This window comes from Hypomesus transpacificus, chromosome 14 (genome assembly GCF_021917145.1).
Source record: "Hypomesus transpacificus isolate Combined female chromosome 14, fHypTra1, whole genome shotgun sequence".
In the NCBI taxonomy this organism is placed as follows: domain Eukaryota; kingdom Metazoa; phylum Chordata; class Actinopteri; order Osmeriformes; family Osmeridae; genus Hypomesus; species Hypomesus transpacificus.
In genome coordinates, this window is record NC_061073.1 from 7,154,314 (window position 1) to 7,179,987 (window position 25,674).

Sequence of the window (25,674 nt, forward strand, 5' to 3'; positions counted from 1 at the left end):
TCTACCTACCCTCGAGGACCTGCACACCTCTAGGACTCTGAGGCGAACAAGGAAGATTGTGGCTGACTCCTCCCACCCTTGACACACTCTGTTCCAGCTACTCCCCTCTGACAGAAGGCTGATGTCCATCAGGACAAAAACCTCATGCCATAAGAACAGTTTCTTTCTACCTGCTGCTGTTGCTCCATTCTTATTTCTATTTTTATATATATTTATATTTTATATTTTACATTGTTTAGTTCTTAGAATTAGTTAGACTAATGTACTTTTCCTACTTTTTTTATTTAAGATCCTGCAAAGGTTGTAATATGTTTATTGTATGCACCTTCCTGCCACAGTAAATTCTGTGTCTGTGTAAACTTACATGGCGAATAAACAAAATTCTGATTCTCACAGTCACGTGAACTATGGCTATTGTGTGTTCCATGCAATAAGGAAGAAATCCATTGTATTTTGCCCTGCCCATTGTTATTGCCTCACCAGTTTCCATAAATATTTCCATGGGTGCGATGAGGGAACAAGGTGTACTTCCTGTTGCTTGTGTTGCGCTGGGTCACAAGTTAGGTCAGTCAGACCGTCAGGAAGGAGGAGCTTAACTACAGCTTATATCCTGTGATCTGCCCAACAGTTTTTGTCAATGCTTCTAGGCTGAGAAAGCAAATTTCATTATTATATGTATTATTAATATTATCAAATCATAATCAAATACCATTTTATTTGTATAGCCCTGTTATCAAGAAATGACACAGAGAACTACACAGATATCAGTTTTGTATGCAACGTTGTGCACAGTTGATCTATTTTGTTGGGTATGTTGTCTGACGAGTTCCTACTGTTTTTCATGTGTCTTGACATGAGGGCGGTGCACAGTGCTGTGTCTCCTGTTGACTGACAGATGAATTCTACAACAACAAGATGTATGAGAGGAGCATCTCCTGCAAAGGAAACTGACACGTCCCTCTTAAAATGAAAATGTTTGGAAATACAGTGTAACAGGCTAGACATGTCTATTTGTGGAGGAATTTATGCTACACAAATAAGTAGCACAAACAGTCGATTGGCGCTTATTTATGAATTTATTTCCAAATGTAAACTTCACTATTTCATGCATACAAGTTATGACAACATACATTATTCAACAAATTCTGTTAATTTTCATATTTGCATAGGACATTGTCACAATATATTGTCTAACATGTACAAAATAAGTTCTTAAAAAGATACAGCAGAGCAACTATTGACCAGCACGACAATGTTGGTAGAATCCATGGAACTGTACAACTGTAATACTTTAGCGTAGTGATTTGGTTGATACCCAGCAGTCAAGTAGATGAGGTCATGATGTATGAACTGGCCATAGTTGAGTAGAAGATATATTTTACAGAGAAAACCTGGTGCTAAGGGAGGAGATCAGCACCATGAAGTCACTACAACAGGCATTTCATGGTGATGAGCAGAAGAGAAACATACAGAGGTTTCATGAAGGCAAGTTACGATCACATGGACTGAGGTGTGGAGGACTTACACAAGGAGGAGCAAGCCCTAAGGCCTTGTCAGGCTCTTTTTCATATACACCACTATTACACTAAGAGTAGCAGGGGCTATTAACAACAATGAATGGCACTGAACAAACATTGACTGGCTAATTACATAATGCCACAATATCCTACAGTCTTCCACTGTGAATCTATGGGAGAAATCACCAAAGTTTGTTTTGTTCCTCATAAGGCATCTGCCTCATGGATAGTCTGTCTCTAGGGTTGTCTCTGGTGTAGTCTGATCTGTGTGCTACACAGTGCTTGTTCAGGCAGTGGGGCCACAACACTTAATCACTGAAAGGTAACAATAGGGAAGATCAACAGCCATGCCTAAAGTCAGCAACAATCCAATTTAAACCTATACATTTATACATTTCCATATTTGTATGTTGTTTAAGTCCTTTCACTGACACATCCATACTGTAGCTTCCTTTGTTCACATTTGAAAAAGACGACGCAAGAGAAGAAAGTTACTTGTTGTCAATGACACGTGTTAATAAACACCTATGGTGTGTCAACAAATATGCAGTCAATCATTAGAGTCCAAAACTGGTTGGACTAACCAACCAATGGAATAACATTCATACATTTCTTTAAGCCTTTGGTAATAACTTTAAACTGAGGAAGAGCAACGTTAGTCTAGGTCTGTCTGTCTGAGCAGGTCTCCCTCACTGTTCAAGCACAAACCTCAGAACAAAAACAATACAAAAACATGAAGCATTGGTGCATTGGTTTGACGCAAGCAGCACATTTATAACAAATCCAATTGCAATCCTTTGGAATGGTCGGGCATTCATTTGTAATAAAGATTGGTTATGTTAGAAATACCAGTAACAAACTATTTTACATTGTTCCTGTATAATACAGTAAAAATAATAACAAATGAATGCATGTGTACATATAATGCAAATAATGTTGACAATAAGCGGACAAGGAATATCTTAACACTTAATATCTAATACACAAAGTCGTTTCATCCAATCCTGTACAAACATAAAAACATCACACTTACAAAACTGTACACTAAGTCATTTTAGTTTGTATTTTGCATCCTTGAAGTTGTATAGCACTTTCATGGAATTACCACTATGCATTTGGCATACAGTAGCATCTATCATGGTTTAACTTGTGATCAAGCACCGATCATGAGTCATGACACCGTCCAACAGGTGATTGAGTTTATGTCTGATGTATGATTTTTTTTAAATATTGTATTCTGTACATAGGCTACCCCACAAAATACACAAATCCTCTGTTGTAGATAAGTTAAAATGAAGCGTTAGTTTACAAAGACAAATAAACCAACAATTAAGTTAAAGGAGTTAACATTAGCCAATTCATTGGATGAATGAAAAAGATATGTAGTCAAATTACTTCTTAGGCTAGAGTAACTCATCTTTTAAAGACAGGTATGCATTTTGGATAAACTAAATAAAACATCAAGCATCACAGATATTGAAATTAAAATGACAAACAACTACATGACTAACTCACAATGTTGTGGTCTCGATGGTTATGAAACACTTTTAAGTACAGTAAATATGAGAACATTACTTCCACACTTCTCTAAGATGATTTAGAGGTCGAAAGATTTCCCTTTTTTATCTTCAGGCCCTGCTTTGCCAACCCCTCCCCTTACTCCTCTTTTCTATATATCCTAGGACAAGTAAAACACTTCGTCCAGATACCATCATGGAGCATTCAGTGTATTTGAAAAAAGGGTGCCTTGTATGAAAAGTAAGGAAAAAAACTGACAGCATAGCAAAAGAGCTACAATAACATAATGCCGTGACACTCTCAAATCAATGGTTAAAATAATATTTAAATGAAACTTGAACAAAAAAAAGGAAAATACAACAAAATACAGAAACGAAACGAAAATATCTCCGAAGAATTATGCACCGGGTGCACATCGCAAAGTAAATAAGTAAAAAAAAAAAAAATGAAAAGATGCCTATCCGTTTTGTTCTAGGCCTACCCAAAAATATATTTCTGGCTACACCCGTGGTCTATAAACCTAATTCTGTAGAATGAATATGAATGTTGTTCTGTTGACAAAGCAAGTACAGTAAAACTGGACATGTATGTGTTCGATGGCCTCTCATATTTCATTTCAAGTAGTTTTAGTACAGTGAAAACAAAAGAAACTTGTCTAAAACACAACGTCCATAAATCTACAGTTGCCTGTGCATGTCAATGATAATGCGCAAAGATGGACAGACGGGATTTACCACCATCTTGTATTTGATCTCAGTATAATAGGAGCTCTGTATAAATCCATTGACACTATAGGACGGAAGGTATTTCAAAGGGGCGTTCCACAGGGAACATCTCCATTGCACCAGTGTCTTTTAGACAGACTGGGTTTTGTAGGTACCGAAGGTACAAGCAAACAGGAAAGGGCTTGGTCTGCTCTGAGGTCTTTGTGTCACCAGTGTTTGTTAACCACTGACCAGCAGTGATGATTAAACACTCAAGAGCACCAGAAAGGCTGATAGATGCTGTATCCGTGCACTGATTAATAACTGTTTAAAATAGGCAAACAGTCCAAATTTGCCCTGCTGACTTTGACCCTGAGGTAAATGTGCAGATTAGGATTAAGAAATGATTCATGTACCCTGTTCGACAAGGAAGTGACAGTCTCATAACAATAGGATTTGTTTCTTTCTCTGTATGTGCTGTACATTATAATTTAAGACCTTCTAGACAACAGTAAAATGTTCACTTTAAAATGCATCACAGGAATTCAATATATTGAAATAATTGTGCTACAAACCAAGGTAATTAAATAGCAGGTAAAAAAAAATTGTGTGATGGGAAAAATATGCAGAAACTTGCACAATGGATTTGGAACTGAGACAGATAACTAGAATGAGACATGCCTGCTCACATAGTATTTCAATGGGAGCTTGCAGTAGAACAATGGCATTCAAAGTGTCATCTTGCAGCTTGGAAACTATTTAGATTAATCTTCAAGTGAGTGGCCCATTGAACATACCCATTAATTTGATCTAAATAAGGGATGTTTTCTTTCTGAAGGATGATATAGAACGGGATATTATGTGTGCCTTTCTTCAGAGACTGGAGTGACAGAATAGGGACACCCAGGGACAAGGGCTGCTGTTCAGAGTCCTACACTTGCTTCTTTGGCTGAAAAACGTTATACCCATATACCAGTCTGGCTACCAGTCTGCTAGGTCTAATTTGCAGAGAAAATAAGGGCTTAGGGAGCATATATGACAAAGGGATGGGGGATATAGGACAAGGGTACTGCATTTTGAATGGTCACATGAGAGATGAGTAGAATTCTAGGCACGTTAAAGGGAGTAGGATGAGATCATTCTATACCCTGGTGATTCAGCATCAAAAGAACATGTGTAGTACATGGACTGACAGAGTTTGGACATTGTTAACCTTTTTCAGGAAGATCAACAGTGCCTTTATCCTGAATTAGGGATGCATGTCTGTGCCTGTGAACACAAGTCAGCTTTCTCAAGGAACATCAGAGCACTTAATCATGTCTGCTATGCTGTCATTTTGGTTGCACTGGTTCAGAGTAAAGTTTGAAAGCAACTGTTTCAAAGCTCTACAGTTACAGAAGCGTTGTATTTGGTCTGTGTGCACTTCAAATATGTCTCCTCACAGTGTTTTGGGAAGTACTCTATGCTCAGGATAAAGCTGGATAATGTTTAGGTCATATTATTTTCTCAGCTCTTTTTCTCCTTCTACAGGAGATGGGCATTCTGACTGTCTCATCTGTTGGACTGATAAGCCTGTGACAAACCTTCTCTCTTTATCAGGGGACCTCTGAACCTGGCCAGCCTTTTGCCTCTTACAGCTGCCGTTTTGTAATACTGATCTGGTGTTCCTCACTGGCCAAAACCCATCCCTGCTTTGACCTGACCCGGCATGCTCTGTAACATCCTGGCCTACATTTATCCGCTGGTGGTCAGGTTAGGGGCCTCCTTGTGGTTTGAGTGCTGTGGGCTCTGCGCTGTTCTCACTTTCTCTGCCTCAACTGATAGGCAGGTAGAGCCAGCCAGGCAAGGAGGACTCCAAAGGAATGGCATTTTGCCACTTCTCCTGTGGGCTATGAATAGCTGCTTGTGGGATGCAGACGTTTCCTCTGTGGAGGGGCAAACACCAGGCAGTGGTAAGAGGGGAAGTGGGCAGGGTGTCTGGTTCTACCTGAGAGATTGCCAACAGCCACGCTTAGGCCTAGTAAAGACTGGCTGAGAATATAACCCTCTTTCACTCCTGTCTCTAGTGATTTCTCCATGCGCTTGTGTAAGGGCTGCAATTCCTTTCATGTGCAGTATGAGTCCCTTTCTCTGTATTATTGCGTGAAATATTAGTGTTGATCACTGCACAGTGCTTTTTAAAGAAACAGTTGCTTTGAAACTAGATTTTCTCATTTGTGTGTGTGTGTGTAGGAGGGAGGCGTAGATGTATTTTTGAATGTGAGTGTTCCAGCACTCACTGTTATCTTCTCATTGCTGGTTGACATCAATTATGCATGACATTTGTCCATTTGATTTGAACCTTTAGAAATCAAATCAGTTCAAAAGGCAGAACACAGAGCTAAAGAACCAGGGGATATTCTTGTTTGCAGGAGATATTAAGCACACGTCTTTTCCATTCTCACAACACAATTTCATCTGAGTTCCATCCTCACCATTTTAACTATATCTTTCTACAGAAAGGCAAGAAACACACAGTTATAATGACTTTGAGACTGAACCTAGTTCTCCTAAAGGTGAATAACTAAAGGAAAGAGTGCAAATCTTGTTGAGTGTAAGGCTGCTTAATGTATGTTTCTCTTCATCGTGTTCATTCTTGCAAGCTAACGAGGCCATCCCTGAGCAGGGCGCAAAATTCAACCTCTGTTGAATTTCAGAGTAAAGTGATGCTTGTATTGTGCAGTCAAGGTGAGTACTTAGAAAAAGCAACTATCTTGAGTCCTGAGGTGTATGTGTATACCTCTTCCCATCACCCGTTTCTTCTAAAATGATTCAATCGACTTGTCAGTCTGTTTTTTACATTTCTGTTCTTCTAAACCTTAGATGAAAAAGAGAAATACAACACAAGGGACAACTTGCCATGGACAGTAGCTAGAAAAATACAGACATATTGTACAGGATGTGAATATTGCCATCTGGGAAAGGCATTACCTTAGGATAAAACAAGGAATTGCACTACAACAAGCAGCTATGTACATTTTGGTACACCACAGCAAGAGCGGGATTAGCAAAGGGGCATTGTTAACGACTGTGCAACACGGGTGCTATGAGGAGAAGAAGGTCTCGGGAGCAGGAGGCGGAAAGTGCGTCTGGGTTTAAGGCGAGTTGGCTGGGCTGAGGGTGGGACTGAGGGTGGGGCTGGAGGCATTGGAGCGGCTGTAGTCGCTAAGCGATCCAGGACGCATGGCGCTGCTACCAGCCCCTCCATGAGACCTTTTCAGCATGCCAGGCTGGAAATTCGTGTGACGGCGAGCATGTTTCATCAAATGGTCACTGCGCATGAAGCGCTTGTCGCAGAGTGGGCAGCCAAATTTCTTTTCCCCCGTATGCGTGCGGTAGTGGCGTGCCAGTTCATCCGAACGGGCAAACTTCTTGCTGCAGTCTGGCCAGGTGCAGGGGAAAGGACGCTCACCTACAACACAGGAGGAAAGGAGAATCAGCTGTCAGTATTTACTCATCACTAATAAAGGAATATATCAATATGGTATATTTGAACAGATTAGAGGGTCGACCATTTACTTATAACTGTGAAAGACTAATTGACCTAAAAGGAGCTGAAAGAAACCACACTTCTCTGCTACATGCCAAACAATAACAGTTGAATATGTTTTTCCTTCAATGGATCATAAAACCGGTAGACAAAATGCCACACAGTCTAGCTTTAATGACTGCTTACAGCAGAATGAAGTTTTCCATGGAGGGTGTTAAGGAGCTGACAATTCATGAACACGGGCATTGCTAACAGTAATTATCAGAGACTAGACCAAGCCAGTTGAACAAGACTGTGCAGTTTTTTGACCTTCTCTATCTCTTGCAAACAGATAGCCAAGTTATCAACAAGTGCACCAGCTGGGCGTAAAAAAAACTCCTACGTCGGTGTTAGCTACGTCCGACTTTGTGATTTGAATTTACACCAAGTGCACCAAGCTTGACAGACCACGGTCGTAGCTACGCCTGGTTATGTTAGCCTCTTAAATGTGTTGCTTGGCAAAGATCGACGCTTTCGCATTTTCACAAGGACATTAAAACCAGGCGTAGCTACGACCATAGATATATATAAACACTATCAGTGCACTCCGTCGCTGATAAGTGCTGTCTGAAATGGAACACTTACGTTAAACACTTGGCGGAAGTGACGGACGCAAATCTGCTCGCGACACCCGCGAAACCTGCCAAAATGAATTTTTTATGTAGCCTACATAATTATTAGGCTACTAAACCTATACCATTTGTGAATTGGATATGCCGATAACATGATTTATATCTCAGAAATCTTCATATGAACTATCTAAATTAAGCTCATTTCAATTATCAAAATGAAAGAATGCTTAATGTATCTCCGTGTCTCCTAATATAGGTGGTTGAGAGTGAGTCAGAGGCAGGGGCAGCATGCAGGGGCAGTGGAGACAGCTCTGTTGCTGAGGTGAGTGCTGAAAGGTGACAGGTAATTGAAGATGTCCAATTGCTTATTGGGAAGTTTAGTTGACAAAATATTTCTGGCCCCTCAGTATGTATAACAACTATGGTAAATAGTTGTGGTAAATGCACCAGAATGCAGGAAATTGCATCTACATCTTTTAAAAGAATCTGGAAGACAAACCTCCAGACCCCCCAGCAAAATGTGTGTCCCCGCTCTCAAAATGCTGCTGACGCCCATGCTTGCAGACCAGGGGCGTAGCCAGAAAAATACTTTTGGGTAGGCCTAGAAAAATACGGAGAGGCATCTTTTCAGTTTTTCTTTACTCATTTAGTTTGACATGTGCAGGGGCGTCTTAATAGCACTTGAGGCCCCTGGGCTATGGACTTTTATTTATATTTTTTGAGGCCCCCGCCCGCTACTCACAAATGTTAAAAGTTTCGTCTTGGTTGCGATTGAATTGCTTTTATTTTTATTTATGTTTATGTTCCGTTGCATGGTTTAGGCAAAAATTCAGGCAAAAAGTGCCTTGTGTCAACGAAGGGAACTGTGCTAGCCTACGTCACACGTCAGCACACGTTAGCAACGACACATGGATACAACGTGCATTGCTGCACAGCAAGTATGGTATTGTGCCAGGGTGTACTGTATCTTTACACATTTAAGCAATTCAAGACTTGCATGTACAGTACGTAATGTAACATTAAATAATGTATTTAAACTCAAGCTTGTGTGGTGCGTCACTGTCTTTAATGCCACAGCCTAAAATGTATGTCAAAATAATTGTTTTACATTTCCGGCGCATTCAAACAATCCCCTCAGTGTAATTTGGTTAGCAACAGCAACTAGGCTAGCTTGCTCGTAGCACAATTCAGCTTCTCCAATCAGGGCTCTAGACTGACTGAGGCCAAAAAGTCATGTTAAGGGGCATATTTTCAGTTAGTATATGGTAGCCACTGTTTAAATCGCGATTCCATCTGAAAAATACTGTCAGTGATGACAACGTTGTTAAAATAGCTTGTCTCAAAGGGGGTTCAGCTTGTTTCATAAATTGACCCATTTGCAACTGACGCAAGCAAGCACACTCTACCCTCTATAGTTTTTGTTACATTTTATTACATTTTGTTTAGATAAGGGAGAGGGGAGAGGGGCCTCCCTCCACATCCACCACCGGATGCCACTGTAGAGCAGAGTAATGACAACGCGAATACGGATGTAAGCCCGTGCAAAAGGCGCCACTGCCGATGTGAACCCGGTGCACAATTTCTTTGGAGATATTTTATTTTTTGGGTAGGCCTTAGAACAAATTGGGTAGGCCTGTGCCTACCCAGGCCTACCCGTGGCTACGCTCCTGCTACAGACCTTGGGGAATTATAATAAGGGTGCATATTTATACATAAAGTCCAATAACTTAATCTGTTACATGAACGCTTCAATTCACATTGTGGGAGAAATTAGCCATTTTACATGTCACTAGCTCAAAACCATCTGTCTTCCTTATCTTGGCTCACCATCATCAAACTAAGCTACCGTGCTTTCAAAATGATGGCTTGAACAAAGTGCCTTTTTTCAGATGCAATTAAGTGGAAGACATGTTGTCTGAGGAATCTGTCACACACATCAACGCAACACAAACACAAATTATGTGTTGGGAAAGTGACTCAAAGGGCCTCAACTGAATCTTTTTGGGGTTTGGGGTTTTTGCCCAAAACACTGATTTTGAAGTTAGGAACCAGACACAGTTTAATTAGCTACACTCCAGATGCTAATAGTTCCCCTGCCCATGTTCCAACATGTAACTATCTGTGACTCTACACTTAGGAAATTATACCCTTCCCCCTCCATGGGAAATAAAAGTAGGCTTTGACACAAATGTATCCAAAGCCAGATGGTCCTATATATCTTAGTGTGGTTTCTTAAGATTTTCATGTGGATCGAGTCTAAATCCAGTATACTGCATTCAATGGCCAATACAGTTAATACAGTATTCCCTTTAGTTCTGTCTCAGTAATTTTCTGCCTGACAATAGTTAACCCAGCATTCTAATTTTACCAACGTTAAGGCAGTATTTGCTGCACTTTGACTCTACAGCAGTGCCATTTACTGATGATACAGGAAGTATGGCTTTTATAATGTTCCTTTTGGGATAGGATCATATCTGCCTAACAGAGAATGTCGGAAACATTTTTTTTAAATAAACGGAAAGGAGAGCTAGAAGCTTATACAGTAACTGGGATGACGGAGTACAGTTGCACATGTGGGCAAAGTCTGCCAAACTGCTGCCTTTTCTTTGTGGTTTACCTATGGGTAACTTCAAATACTCTTAGTACCTGATGCCAGTACTACATAAACAAAACAGCAACTCTGCGATCAGTAGGGGGGATTCCCTTTCCCCTCCTGGTTACCAAAGCAGACAGACTCCAGACATGGCAAGTCTAGACAGCTCTAGTCTGCATCCTGGGCTCAGGCTGTCTGGAGATGAGGCATCTCACCTCATCTCCAGACAGACTCATCTGAGCCCAACAGCACCCAGCCCACCTCTCCTCCCTTCCTCCCAGGACGGGGTGCATACACGCTACGTGCACACATGGGCATTGACACACACGTACGCACATCTCACACATGCCTGCAAACTCATTAAAAAAAAACTCTCTCACCCTATAGTACAGCAGTTTCAAATGAAACACACACCCTCCCATGCCCTGTTCCCTTCTCACAGTAGAACAAATACACAAAGAAAAAGACATTCTCAAGCCGTCTTTTTCATACACAGATACAATGCACATATACAAACAAAAAGGGCATGCTTTTTAACCTTTTTTAAACATCCTGGATTGAACCTCCTTTGAGCATATATACAAAAATAGACTGAAATAGGCCGAATCCCTATACTCTGTCTTACCCCTACCCCTTACCCCTGGCCCTTAGTTTTGCGCGTTCCCGTGAGAGTAAGTTGTGTCCCAATTCTCTTTTTGATCGAGGGGTAGGGCTAAGACGAAGGGGTATACACCCCCTAAAACCAAGTAAGCTCGGGAGCTTACTTGAAACCTAGGGGTATGTAAATACTGCGCTACCTGCAACAATGGCGGACAGATCATCAAGTGTCCCATAAATGTAATATTTTTGGCTTAAAAAAAATTTAAACAATTATGACAGTCTTGTTTTGTTTTCTACATAGTCCAATACATATGTATTTACAATGTTCTTAATTGAAACGTTTTTTTCAATCGCTAGTTTGCTACGCTAACGTTACATTGCTGATTTGTTCAACAGTCCCGCATTTCTCTGATGAGCCATTAATGGACAGGGTTAGGGTTGGTCTACAGTTTTAATTAAACTCCATTAGCAGCGAATTTTACATGAATTTCGTTTGATATCAGTGCATGACACTACTTACTTTAGAGACATCAATATACGTAACCGTAACCAAGTGGTGCCTCATTTTCTCAGTTCCTAGCTATGTAGCCCTTACCCATCAGTTTCGAGACATAAGGGCTAGGGGTAAACTAAGGGCTAGGCTAGGGGTAAGGGGTAGGGGTAAGACAGAGTATTGGGATTCGGCCTAAATCTAAGATTAGCTTGTAGTTCCTAAAGATACAGAGGGAAGATCAGTTTTACCGGCACTTGTGGTGCCCATCTACTATGTAGGCCTTCTCTTAGCAGTGTCTGATTTGGTGTCTTATTAAGAAGAGAAACAGCTTGGGTGGCTGGACAGGACAATACAAAGTGAGTTATGGGCTGAAATGTAGAGCTGTGCTCTGCAAGCTGCAGTGTAAAAGATCCAACAACATCTATATTTCACTGTGCACTACAGAGCTGAGAAACTCAGTCTCTGCAACTCCACAACAGTAATGCATACACAGGGCCGGTCCTAGTCATAGGCGACAAGGGGGCGGCAAATTCCGAAGTTCATCCATTAATTAACCGTCCCGCACCACCAGCAGAGGGCGCCAAGTCACATATCCGTGTTGCGGTTGGGGGGGGTGGCTGTTCATACATCTCGCATAGGGTGCCGAATGTGCTAGGACCGGCACTGTGCAGACATAGTAGAAGCTTCATGTTATGTCCCCGGCCTAATCCGGGCCGGGATTTCTGTTTTACCCATGTGCCGGCTCCAGGTTTCATGCCATACTCCATTCCTCCTGTGTAATTGACACACCTGCAACCCATCCCCTCATCAGCACCACAGTATTTCAACCCCGGTTTTCCCGTCACTCATCGCCAGTTCAACGCTTCGTCCAGAAGGTAGTATAGGCTCCTAGTATATGGTACTATATCTAGTCCATCCTAAAACCTTGTTTCCTCTCTGCCTGCTACAGACCACATCCTCCGGTTCATCAGCCTGCCTGCCACACCTGCCTGCCCCACCGGATCTCCTTCGCTCTCCTTCACCTCAATTCAATAAAACAGTCAACTTGACCTTCAGTGGAGTCGTGCATTTGGGTCCACACCCCAGTAGCCAGTTGGTCCAACATAACACTTCAGGAAACCAACAGCAGTCCACTGAGGACTGACTACAGTTAGAATTGCACTGATCTGAAGTAGGAGAAGAACTCTGCCCCACCCCCACCACATAAGAGTGTGTGTTGTTTTCTTAAGAAATGTAATGAAAGCCCTAACATTCAATTGCAGAGCATGAAGACACAACGCTTTTATAACACCAGGCAAGGGGTCTCTGTTTAGTGCCATCCATCCAATAAGAGGAAGCAAAAGGGAGGCTTGGAAAACGAACACTTTGTTCTCGAGGGTAGACAAAGGTAGAGGCTGCCCCTCAACAGTGTGATAGTATCACACACTCTAGCATTCAGCATCAGTCAGACCACATCTCCATGAAAAAGTTAATCTTGTCAGCCACTCCCTGCATCCCTTTGATTTCAGTTCCAGAGCCATCCCGCCACAGCAACGTGGCATCTGTAACGCCGGACACTGTGATTGGATGGTCGGTATATCAAGCTGCAGGGTGGCGCGTGGCCTGTCTTTCTGAGAATGGGCGAGAGCAGGGATGGAGTGTGGTGGGGGAGTAATTAGGACACTTTCCTCTAACGAACACAGTGACCCAGTTAGCCGGAGAGTGAGTTACATCATGCCTGCTTCCCTAAGCACTAGCACTCGTGTCTCCCCTCTGGGACGATGAGATTATGTCACAGGTGCTCATGTTATACAACTGTTCTCTTTGGGGCCACTGGGTCAGTAAATATAATGCTTATCCTGGGTTCTTTTTCTCTCTTTCTCCCTCTTTCGATCCTTCTTGTGAATGTTTGTCCTATGAATCTGAGTTTGCCCAGAGATGAAAATGGGTTGGGAATCTGAAAGAATCTGGTGAAATTTGGAGATGATGTTAGTGTTTGACGTGAGCAGCAGTAGATCCAAGAATCTACAACAATGACCTGTTCCATTAACAGATACCAGCATCTCAAGGCAAGACAGATAACATTCCTGTTGCTTTCTCAGCCATAGGCCACTAGCAAATGAAGAGGTCTGTCCTTAAACCACTGATCAGTTAACAACAATTAAAGAAAATGTTTACTCTATTATTTGTATACGGTTTAAAATGTTCTGAATATAATAAACGATGTTTGATCTATACCTTGCAATATTAATCTCATGAGCACATAACCTTTGGTTATGTCCAGGAGAGAAATATGCCTATCTATTCATTATGTTTATTGTTTTATTGATGAATTGATATTATTCAGTTTTATTATGCCTGCATAGCCATAAGTTGGGTCTTTGTAAGGTGTGACTACCCCTAACCCTAAGGCAAATCAGAGATCACAATATTTCCAAAGTGTATAATGCCATGCGACTTTGAATGAGGAAAATAATACAAGACTTGTACCCGAAGACCGATTTGGGAAATGCAAGAATCATTTCTGTTTACCAACATTTACATTTAGTCATTTAGCAGACGCTCTTATCCAGAGCGACTTACAGTAAGTACAGGGACATTCCCCCGAGGCAAGTAGGGTGAAGTGCCTTTCCCAAGGACACAACGTCATTTGGCTCAGCCGGGAATTGAACCGGCGACCTTTAAATTACTAGCCCGATTCCCCACCGCTCAGCCACCTGACTCCCTGTCAGGACAAGCCTACTTGGACAAGCCTATGCAACAGTCCCGATGCGCGGCCACGAGAAAATGAACGAATCACTCTTTGAGAGGACTCGTTACTCCCAAGTCCTTGTAAGGATTCGTTCAAAATGAAGGAATCGTTCACGAACGACACATCAAGACTGCCCTGAGTAAAGTACCTGTTGGTTAAGCTCTGCCTACTCCGTCATTTTCCAAATATTAGAACATAAGTAAATTGGCAACGAGATTTATTTTACTTTCCCAAGTTTTTTTCTCCCGTGCCCCGGTGAGCCTAGCCTGACGTTGTCATACTCATAATTCTATTCAGAATATGAGTCTGAGAACTCTCCGTTGGGCTTTGACTACAGGGCGTGTTTCAAACGAGCCTGGAAAACAAATGCCTCTTCGCTCGATTGGATAGATCTACAACCAATCAGAGCAACAGAGTATGTGACGTATGTTAAGCACCGCATAGTTGTTGTCAACATAACTAAACTACAAGCAGACTTGAAGTATGCTTGAAGAATGAATACAAACGATTTTTGCCGGTGTTGTAAAATTAATTTAAGGGTAGGGAGAGTACTTGTTCACACGGTTAACCTTTTTGAGCGAAACAATAAAGGGCAATGCATATACGAACAAGTTCTCCGTTTAGGATTACAACTCCATCGGGGCCAGCTGATAAATTAAACTTTTACCGAATCCCGTAGGAAGGACGGCAAAAACATATTTTCCATTGACAAATGCCTTGATTGCGTCTCTCTGTTCCTCTTTCAAAATTAATGCGCTGTCGATGTCTTCTAAAACAGACTCGATGGCAGAATCATAACATCCCAGATCTCCAGCGGTAGCCATGTTTGTTCAAAACGAATTCAACTTAAACGCTGTTTTGTGACGTGGGTGATTACGTTACTGTCGATCATCTGTCCATCATCCTATAAAGCCCGCCCGGCAATTTAATTGGTTCGCCCAGATTCTGGTTTTCTGTAGTTGGTCCCCAATACGAGACCCTCCAGACCCAACTTCCCGAACAAATTTTTTTTTGGGCGGGGAGAAGTTGGGCTGGCAGCCAGGCTACGGTGAGCCTGCTGTGCCGTTTAAAACTTGGATTCAAATCTTTCAAAACTACCTGGTCGTTATCGACGCGACCGGAGATGCTTGGCCAGTTGCCAGGAGAAGAGCTGTTCTCCTACACTGCCTCGGTACGGAGGGACAAAGAATCTTCTACAATCTTCCTAACACGGGTACCACTTGTGATACAGCCGTTAATGCATTGAAAGCACACTTTAATCCGAAGACTAATACAGTGGCGGAGCGTCATGCTTTTCGTAAGCGTTCTCAAGCTCCCCACGAGTCAATTTTACAGAATGTTGCTGCTTTATGTGATCTTGTGTCAACTTGTGATTTTGGTGATCGTGAAAACGAAATGATACGTTTTACAAATTACATGCACAGTGGAAATTACCGCCCATCACTCACAACCATGTACAGTGGACTTAGTCGTCGACACTGGGTCTTCTGTATCCATCCTGTCCCAAAGCCTCTACATGCGCCATTTCAACCACGTTCAGCTGACTCAGTCCTAGGTCAGGCTTGTGTCCTATTCTAAAACGCACATCCCTGTTCTTGGCTGTTTGTCCGCGAATGTGTCACTACATGGCCGCACAGCTCCATGCACACTCTACATTGTGAACACTGGGACTCCACTGCTGGGGAGAGACTCATGACAGCACTACAGCTTTGCATAGCGCACAACAGGGTCCTGCCTCCTGATGCCTCTACGTCTCCTGCTCTGGTGCTGGAATGCGCCGCTACACCTACACCTACTTTTGGCTGTGTAAAGAACTTTGTTCACTTGGTGAAAATGTATGACACCGTTACACCAGTACGCCAAAAGCTACGTCGCCTGCCATTGTCTGTTCGAAGTGCCGTGATAGAGGAACTGAATCACCTGCAAGCAGCGGGCATAATTGAGCACATTGATGCTTCAGCATGGGTGTCACCAATTGTTGTCATTCAGAAAAAGTCAGGAAAAATGTGCATGTGTGTTGACAAGCGCGAACCCAATAAAGCAGTCATTGTGGATGCCTTCCCATTGCCCCATATGGATGAACTGCTGTCCAACCTACAAGGTGCTACAAGGTCTTCTCTACAATTGACCTCCCTTACGGAAAGAAAATGTATTTACCAATATATGATTTGAAATACATTTTAATATATTGTAATATGTTATTTTCCATTACATTGACCAATATATTATATATGGAAATACATGGGATAATATATTGATGATAAATATATTACTAATATATTATAAACTGTAATGTATATTCATGTAATATATTGCAATATATTGCAGAATACAGCAATGATTGCCGTTTTCCATATATTGCAATATATGGAACATGAATATACAATATATGGGGTTATATATCCCAAATTATATGCAATTATGTATTCATAAATAACCACCATAATCTATGCCGCTTTATATGGGAAAATGTATGGGATATATGTAAAGATATAGTGTCAAATGTAGGCTTCATATATGGTAGAATATATTTTAAATATATGGAAAGATATATTGTACAATGCATGTGTACATATACGAGAGCCCTGGTATATGGTGATATTTACATTTAGTCATTTACTAGACGATCTTATCTAGTGACTTACAGTAAGTTACAGTGAGTACAGGGACATACCCCGAGGCAAGTAGCTTCATTTTTTGCGCTTCCGGGAATCGAACTGGCAACCTTCTGATTAATAGCCTGATTCCCTAACCGCTCACCCATCTAGAAGGTATTCGAATAAGGTTGTAAACGGCAGTATTTCAAATGGAATCCCGATTCAAACAGTACCACCTGCTAACTGAAAATTTGTCCCCAAACACGTAAATACCGTAAGATTGACATTTATTTAGGGGGAAGTGGCTAATTCAAAAGAGGTTTGCTGGAAGCGATCATTGTCATATATTTCAAATATTTTTCCATATAATTTTACCTATATTTAAAATATATTCCACAATATATTGAACACATATCTGTACATATATTTCATGTATATCTTTCCATATAATTAGGATTCCCCCGTCAGGAATAGGCTTTAAGGTGACTTCCCCCTGAAGTACCCTGCAAAGTTTCATCTTAATATGTGAAAATATGACTGAATTAGAGCTGTTTGAGCTTGGACCAAATGTGACTATGATTGCCATAGGAGAAACGCCTTATTTTATTATTCAGTAACTGAACACTGCAAAGTCTAGGTCTTGGAATGGCTCAATTGGATGAGAGGTTGTGCTGGTAACCGAAGGTTCCAGGTTCAACTCCAAACATAAGCGTTTTTTTTTTTTTTTACAAAACAGTTTCTAGTTTTCTGGGTAATCCCAGTGTAACTATTATATCAATTTTACAATATTTTGCCATTTTGAAGGAGGAATTCGCCATTGCTGCTTACTGCTATATTTTTTTTACATATAATTCAAATATATTCTACCGTATATTAAACATACATGTGACATTATATCTTTACATATATTACCAATACATTTTCCCATATAAATCGGAATACATTATGGTGGTATTTATAGATTTAAAATTGCATATATTTTGGGATATATAAACACATATATCATATATTCATGTTGAATATGTTGCACTATATGGAAAACGGCAATCATTGCTGTATTCTGCAATATATTGCAATATATTACATGAATATATATAATAGTTTATAATATATTAGTAATATATTTATCATCAATATATTATCCCATGTATTTCCGTACAATAAAATTATTAAATCCTATGCCTAATATATCACATCATATTTTCCAATATACTGCAATATATTTTCCTTCCGTAAGGGCTGACTAGTGCTTACTACCAAATGCCTTTGCATGAAGACAGCCGTGACCTCACAGCATTCATTACACATGATGGCTTGTTTCGCTTTCGTCGTGTGCTATATGGACTTTCTTCTGCGTTCCAGAAAATGATGAGCATCGTCCTCTCTGGCCTGCCAGGGGTGGACAACTACCTGGACGACATAATTGTACATGCCCATGACATGCCTGCCCACGACAAAGCTCTGGACACCGTTCTACATCGCTTGAAATCTGCTGGCCTACAACTCAACGATGAGAAGTGTTGTTTCCGTCAGCCCAGCTTGCCTTTCCTGGGACATGTCGTTTCAGCTGATGGACTGCAGCCTGATCCTGAACGTATACAGGCCATTGCTAATGCACCTGCACCTACTGATGCCTCAACTCTGTACTCCTTCCTTGGACTGCTCTCATGGTCCTCCAAGTTCCTGTCCAACCACGCTACTGTGGTGGAACCAATGAGAGCATGCCTCCATCGGCCAAACCCTCCATCTCCCACGACCTCTCAATCACCCTGGGAACTGCGACAGTGACCCCCTCATTCTTTGCCAGGAACCTTGGGGTTACCATGGATGACAAGCTCTCCCTCACGGAAGATCAGGATATACCTGTCTGAGCATTCCACCAAGCTGCTTGTTCAAGCACTTGTCCTCTCCAAGTTGGACTACTGCAACTCGCCGCTCGCGGGTCTCCCAGCATGCGCAACCCGCCCTCTTCAGAGGATTCAGAATGCGGCAGCCCGCCTGGTCTACAATCTACCCAGACGCTCCCACGTTACCCCGCTCCTCATCTCCCTCCACTGGCTACCCATCACGGCCCGCATCAGATTCAAGACCCTGGTACTGACTTTCCGAGCAGTGAACGGGACTGTACCCGACTACATCAAGTCTCTCCTGCAGCCTTACACCCCCACCCGCCACCTACGGTCTTCTTCAGACAACCGCCTGGTGGTCCCACCGCTCAAGACTGCCCGGTCCCAACACAAGCTCTTCTCCTGCCTGGCCCCCCAGTGGTGGAATCAACTCCCCACCTCCATCAGAGACACAGACTGTCTCTCCACCTTCAAGAGAAGGCTCAAGACGCACTTGTTCAGGGAGTACAATGGTACTAAGGAATGGTTTGCTGAACCCAATGCTAGTTTCCTCAAGGATCACAATGACTTTTGCTTAGAGACTTGTTGCTCTTGTTGGTTAGTGGTAGCTGATTTAAACTGTTGTATTTTATTTTAGTTAATCTTATATTTTTATTTTATTTTACTGTTGCTTGTTTTTCTACAGGTACACTTGCACTTACAGATTCATGTTTAAATTGTAACTTGCTTAACTACATGCTCTTATGGTTTTTCCCTTTGGCACTTATTTTTTGGTTGTTCACAATGTGTGCTTGTTTTGGCTACCCGCAATGCTTTGGGGCTATCTTGTTGTTATTATCAGCTACCTATGCACTTTGTAAAGCTCTCTCTTGGAAGTCGCTTTGGATAAAAGCGTCTGCTAAATGAATAAATGTAAATGTAAATGCCTGAGATCAACTCACAGTGCTTTTCAGTGAACTGATGAGGCACAGACTAGTTTCGAGAATGTTAAAAGCATGCTGCTGGATAGCCAGGCCTTGGCTTTGTTTGATTCCACATTGCGCACCATAGTGTCTACAGACGCATCGGACTACGGCATTGGTGGCGTACTGTCACAAGTGGGCTCAGACAGCATGGACATGGACATACGTCACAGGGTCGGCCAACGTCAGCACAAAATGAAGACATACACGGATGCCAGACCTGGTGCTCGTCCTCCTGCCTTTCAAAAAGGGGATAGAGTGCGGGGTGAGAAATCCACTACATGTTTCTAAAGGACACAGGAAGTTCAGTGATCCTCTGACAATAAGCAAGAAGATTGGTGAGGGTACATACAGACTGAGTAATGGAAATACCTGAAATGCCTCCCACCTTACTGGCTTTCCCATCACTACACACACACTTCCACACGAAGACACTAAACCACCTGACGAATCACCTGAGCCTAGGCCCATGCGAGATACTCGTCAGCCTACCTGGCTGCAAGACTTTGTTACTTAAGAATGTAATACTATACTGTGATTCTGGTGATGCATACGATTGTTTCACTTGCACTTTGAATCAGTGACCATCGATTGTTGAAATTGGGGTGTGCTGCCTTCGGCGAGCACAAACCATTGTTATCTCACATATATATTTACATTTATTTACATTTACATTTATGCATTTAGCAGACGCTTTTATCCAAAGTGACTTCCAAGAGAGAGCTTTACAAAAGAGCATAGGTCACTGATCATAACAACGAGGTAGTCCCAAACATTGCAAGCAGCCAAAACATGAAGCATACGTTGTGGAAAACTAAACAAGTGCCAAAAGGGAAGACCCATAAGAGCATGCAGTTATACAAGTTTACAAATTAAACAACATGAACCACAAAAAGTGCAGGACTGTACCTGTGGAAGAACAATCAATAGTAAAATATTTCCCAGTGAGTACAAGACTTAACTTCGTTATAACTAACCTACAAGAGCAATATTTCACAGTGAGTACAAGACTTAACTTCGTTATAACTAACCTACAGGAGCAACAAGTCACTCAATAAGAGTCATTGTGATCCTGGAGGAAACTAGCAACAGGTCTAGCCAAGCATGAAGCATATATTCCCTTCATATATTCTTTTTCTTATTATTTATTGTTTATTTTCGCCCCCCTAAGGCTCAGTCAATATTTGGACCACACTGACAACGGCTGTGTCAAAATGTTCGTCTTGGTCTTGATTGCGTTGCTTGTCGTCAGCCTCCATTGAGGATTGCGGCAGCAACAACAGTGTTGTCGATCTGCGTCTTTGTTTAATTTCGTACCAGGGTCAATTCTACATCCAAATGGAGAGCAGTGTTTTAAAGATATGGCAGCGGGTCAGCATATTTTTGTTATTTGTGTAAAACTTGGAATTTGAGTGAGACTGCTTCTTCTTTTGACGTTACAGACTCGGCTCGCCCTCTGGCAGTGTGTAGCAGTAGGCTACAGTCCGTTTGGACTCCTCCACATTTGCGATCAAAATATTAGTGCATGACTGGTCTACTAGTCCAGGGATCTTTCCGTTGCTTCACAATCAAATCCATTCCACTTTATCAGTAGGGAGAATACCCATAGCAATAGAATTCCACTCCACGTTTTCTAAAAAACAGCATCATGCACGCAGATTTAACTCCCATATTCTATGATTGACGCATCGCGCTTGTAGCTAGCACTTCAGACATGACGGTTCCACAGACGAGATAGACTTAAGGAGGGTTTTTTCGACGAAGAGGAAAGTAAGTGAAAGTTTCCCAGTTTTCCCTTCAGTGGCCAAAGCACCCTTATGAGACATTCTCTGACTATAATAGCGTTAGTTAAGTCACAAAGATCCTTCTGCAAACATTATGATTATTGCTAGCTAGATAAGCAAGCTTTTTACCTACATCTAGCACTAGGCTATACCATACTTTATTTACCCATTACAAGTGGAACAGCATTTGTTGATTTCTTAATCTGGGTCTGAAATATGTTGTGCTTTTGGCCGTGTTCAAATTTAGGCGTCTGTTTCAGGCAGAAATAAATGACACGGATGTTTTTTCCAAGTAGCTACAAAAGAAATTGCTGGTGTTTTTTTATTGCCATAACAACCTTGAGCTAATCTAGAGTTAACCTTAGCTAACATGCTAGTTTGTCTAGTTTGTGTAACATTGTCTTCCAATTTAAATAAGGTTGCTCAACTTGTAATTTTGTCAATTCGCAGAATTTTATGTGCAATTTTAAGGACAAACTGATTCAACCATTAAAACCATATATCCTCTGAAAGCTTATACCCTCAGGATGTTATCTAATGAGACAAGAGACACCTCCATCTCTCCATATTAGGATACTGTCCATGCATAATAAATTCGGTATTGGTAAATGGAGTAGGCTATGGCTGATACTTTTTTGGGCTGTGCCATTTAGGGAAACTGATTCAACCACCTAAACCATGTATTTTCTGAAAGCTTACATCCTAAGGATGTGATCTGTGGAAAAGACTACAGGTTTGAACACAAATTTGATCATTTCTGAACTGTCCAGTCATGCTTTAGGGAGATGCTTTTTTTTAATGTAGCCTACATAATTATTAGGCTACTAAACCTATACCAATTCTGAATTGTATATGCTGATAACATGATGTACATCTCAGAAATCTTCATATGAAAAATCTACATTAAGCTTATTATTATCAATATGAAAGAATGCTCAATGCATCTCCATGTCTCCTGATATAGGTGGTAGAGATTGAGAGTGAGTCAGAGACAGGGGCAGCATGCAGGGGCAGTGGAGACAGCTCTGTTGCTGAGGTGAGTGCTGAAAGGTGACAGGTAGTTGAAGATGTCCCATTGCCCCTCAGTATATGTATAACAACTATGGTAAATAGTTGGTAAATGCACCAGAATGCGGGAAATTGCATCTACATCTCAAAACAATCTAGGGGAGAAACCCCCAGACCCCCCGCATAATGTGTGTCCCCCCACTCTCAAAATGCTGCTGACGCCCATGGCTACAGTACTGTCTTCAATGCCACAGCTATGGCTAAACTTTATTATGTCTTATTACACGGCTGTTCTTTAATGCTGTAGAATGCTCCATTTACTTGAATGGGGCTTCCCAACGTTCTGCGGTGAACTATTTTCTCATATCTGACCGTTGCTATGCACATTTGACCGCTGTCAAGGGAAGTGGCCTTTTTGCCTCGGATTCACGTCTTTCGTAGCACTCCGCAAGTAGTCCGGTAACTTTTCAACCCCAGCGTACTCTGTTGCTTAGCGACGTCAGCTGATTTGAAGACTAAAGAATGTTCAAAGTCTATGAAGTTCAACGTCTTTGGCGAACTATTTCTCTGCTGATCAACAATACGAATGGTAACAAATACATTGTATAAAGACACACTGTGTTAAGTTATTTTTGTTGGCAAGTAGCCGTGTAATAAGCGGGATAATGCATAGAACGCCGGTCATTATTGGGAAAATAAGCCCCTTCAGGGCTTCTGCTGTTCGTCCTGTCGGGGCTTGTTTTCCCGATAATGACCGGCGTTCTATACATTATCCCTTTCAAAAGAAACATTCTCATTTCCGGCGCTTTCAAACAATCAGTGAAGTGTGGATAGCAACGGCAGCTAGCTTGCCTCTAGCAAACTGCTTCTGAATTAGCCATGTCCCCCTAAATTAATATCGAACTTATTTACGTTTTGGGGGGGCTTATTTTCAGTTAGCAGACGGTACTATTTGAATCGCAATTCCATCTGAAATACTGCCAGTGACAACGTTGTTACAGTAGCTTGTTTCAAAGGGGGTTCCTTGTTTCAAAGGGTGTTCTTAATGAATTATGCAATATGAGTAGGCTAAATGCTTGAAAATATCACTAGAAGGGAAAACGGACCCACCTGTAACCGACGCAAGAAAGCACACCCTACAATTTCTCCAGAAATTGTACCCTCTCTAGTTACTATACGCACTATTTCTGATACACTGTTACTGTAGTAATTGCACTGTAGTTATTTTAATTGCACAGTAATGTTAGTCAAAAGGGTAAGTTGCTCTGCATACCTGTGTTTTCTATTATACTTGTACGTATTTCAGTAGGGTAGTTACTCCTTTTCTACAAAGGGGAAAATGTCCTGTACCTTTAATGCAGCACAGGAAGTACTGATACAGGTTGTGTAGACATGAAGAAGTGACTTCCGGGAGATGCCATGCTAGTTCTGCCCTGAGTAAAGTACCTGTTGGTTAAGCTCTGCCTACTCCGTCATTTTTCATATATTAGAACATAACAGCTTTCATCACACAGCCCCTTTCAGAGTCTGACTTATTATCATTTAGTGCTAGATACAAATGGCTCCAGAATTTCAGAGTCATATGTGAGTCAGACGTTTGTCATCAAGACTGGTTGGGGCTGAGTGAAAGTTCTCAAACAAGGGGCAGTACAAAGCATTCTCACTTATTGTATTTACATAGAGAACCTTCCTAGCCCCTGATTGACATGTTACACCTTCTGGGCCAATAGTCATCAGGCTGTGCACAATGGTAGCAGCATCACTAGTCATCAGGAGCACCTTCACATTGTAATGCCTTTCAAATAAGAACCATGCAAGCTAACCGTAACTCACCCCCACCCGCTCTTCAGGGCTATTGACATAGAGCAACCATGGGATCCGCACATACTCCGACATACATTATTACATCCCCTTGTCTCTGGGTGGGGGGAGGGGGGTTGAAACACATTGACCATCTCATCACTATTGCCTCAATTAGATAGTGGCCCAACCTTTGGGGTTAGGTAAAATGGCCAGCAGTCGTCTGTTAGCCCAGACAAATCTTTTTAACCTGGTTAGCTAAGGGTAAAGAAACAGCTGCAGCCATTAGAGGATGTTTACGTCTACAGACGGATTGGCACTGGTAGGTGGGGGCAGAGATACCCTATCATCCATGACTCAAGTCACAGAGGCTGTACACTGCTATCTCCCATGAAGAGATCTCCCCTCGGCTCAGTATCAAGCCTATATCCCTCACCCCGACACATAGTGGAATCACAAGGCCATAGCTACATTTGGGCTACCATTGAAGGCGGCGAGCTATCTTAAAAACATCTTGGGTCATCCTCATAGACTGGAATCTCTTCACGTCTTGATGTGAAAAGGCCTTGGTCCCCTCCCCCAGGGCGTTGACTGCTGCTGTTCATCTCTCGCCCTACAGCACACATGCTGCCAAGATCTGCCCCAGTCTGATTGATCACAAGGTAGAGATTAATACACCTTACACACCACGGTGAATAACAGACCTGCTAGAGACAGGAGGCCGTATTTGCCTAGAGTTACACACATCTGTTAGCCAGTCCTCACTATTTCAACCCATGGCTGGATGCAGTTCGGGTTCAGGCTGACGCTTTCTCTCTTTCTGTAGGACTGTCACCACTCTGAACACACTTATCAGATGGCCTGCAGATGCAGCTAAATAAATGACCTACATCCATGCAGGGCATTGACAGCGGCAAGAATATCCCTACATCTGCCTCCACCCCCACTATGCTGCTGTACAGTACATTCCCACTCCTGGCCCCATCCTCCCTGAGCTGCAAATCTCTGGCATTACGTGAGAGATGCGGGTGGTGGCTTTTGTGGTGGAGAGGTATGCCAAGCCATAGCAGTTCTAGATCCTTCTCTTCCTGCGTGGGGTAATCGACACCGGACTGCTGACAGTGGCTGGGGATAGACCTCAAAACACGCAAACCCTCAGCCCGGTTGTTATTCCCTGCATTTTAGCAGGCTTGAGAACAGAGGGCGGGGCAGAGGGAAAAATGTACAAAAGTGGCTTTTATAAGACTTCTCCAAAGATAACTAAAGAATACATGGGCTCTGTGGTCCATTGAAATGATCTTAGTAAACCCACAGCCTTACAAAGGTCTTTCAGTGCAGGCTGCACAAATGCCTATCTATGATTGGTTTCTTAATCACAGC

General features: G+C 42.0%; 1 protein-coding gene across 1 annotated transcript in view; it reads right to left on the reverse strand.

The window, feature by feature from the left end:
* Positions 1-2,505: 2,505 nt before the first annotated feature.
* klf13 (Kruppel-like factor 13) overlaps positions 2,506-25,674 on the reverse strand; it is a 32,378-nt gene continuing 9,209 nt past the window's right edge. Inside the window, exon 2 of the mRNA XM_047033306.1 lies at positions 2,506-7,190. Coding sequence (XP_046889262.1) covers positions 6,874-7,190 — 317 coding nt within the window. The 3' untranslated portion in view covers positions 2,506-6,873. The remainder of the gene's footprint in view (positions 7,191-25,674) is intronic.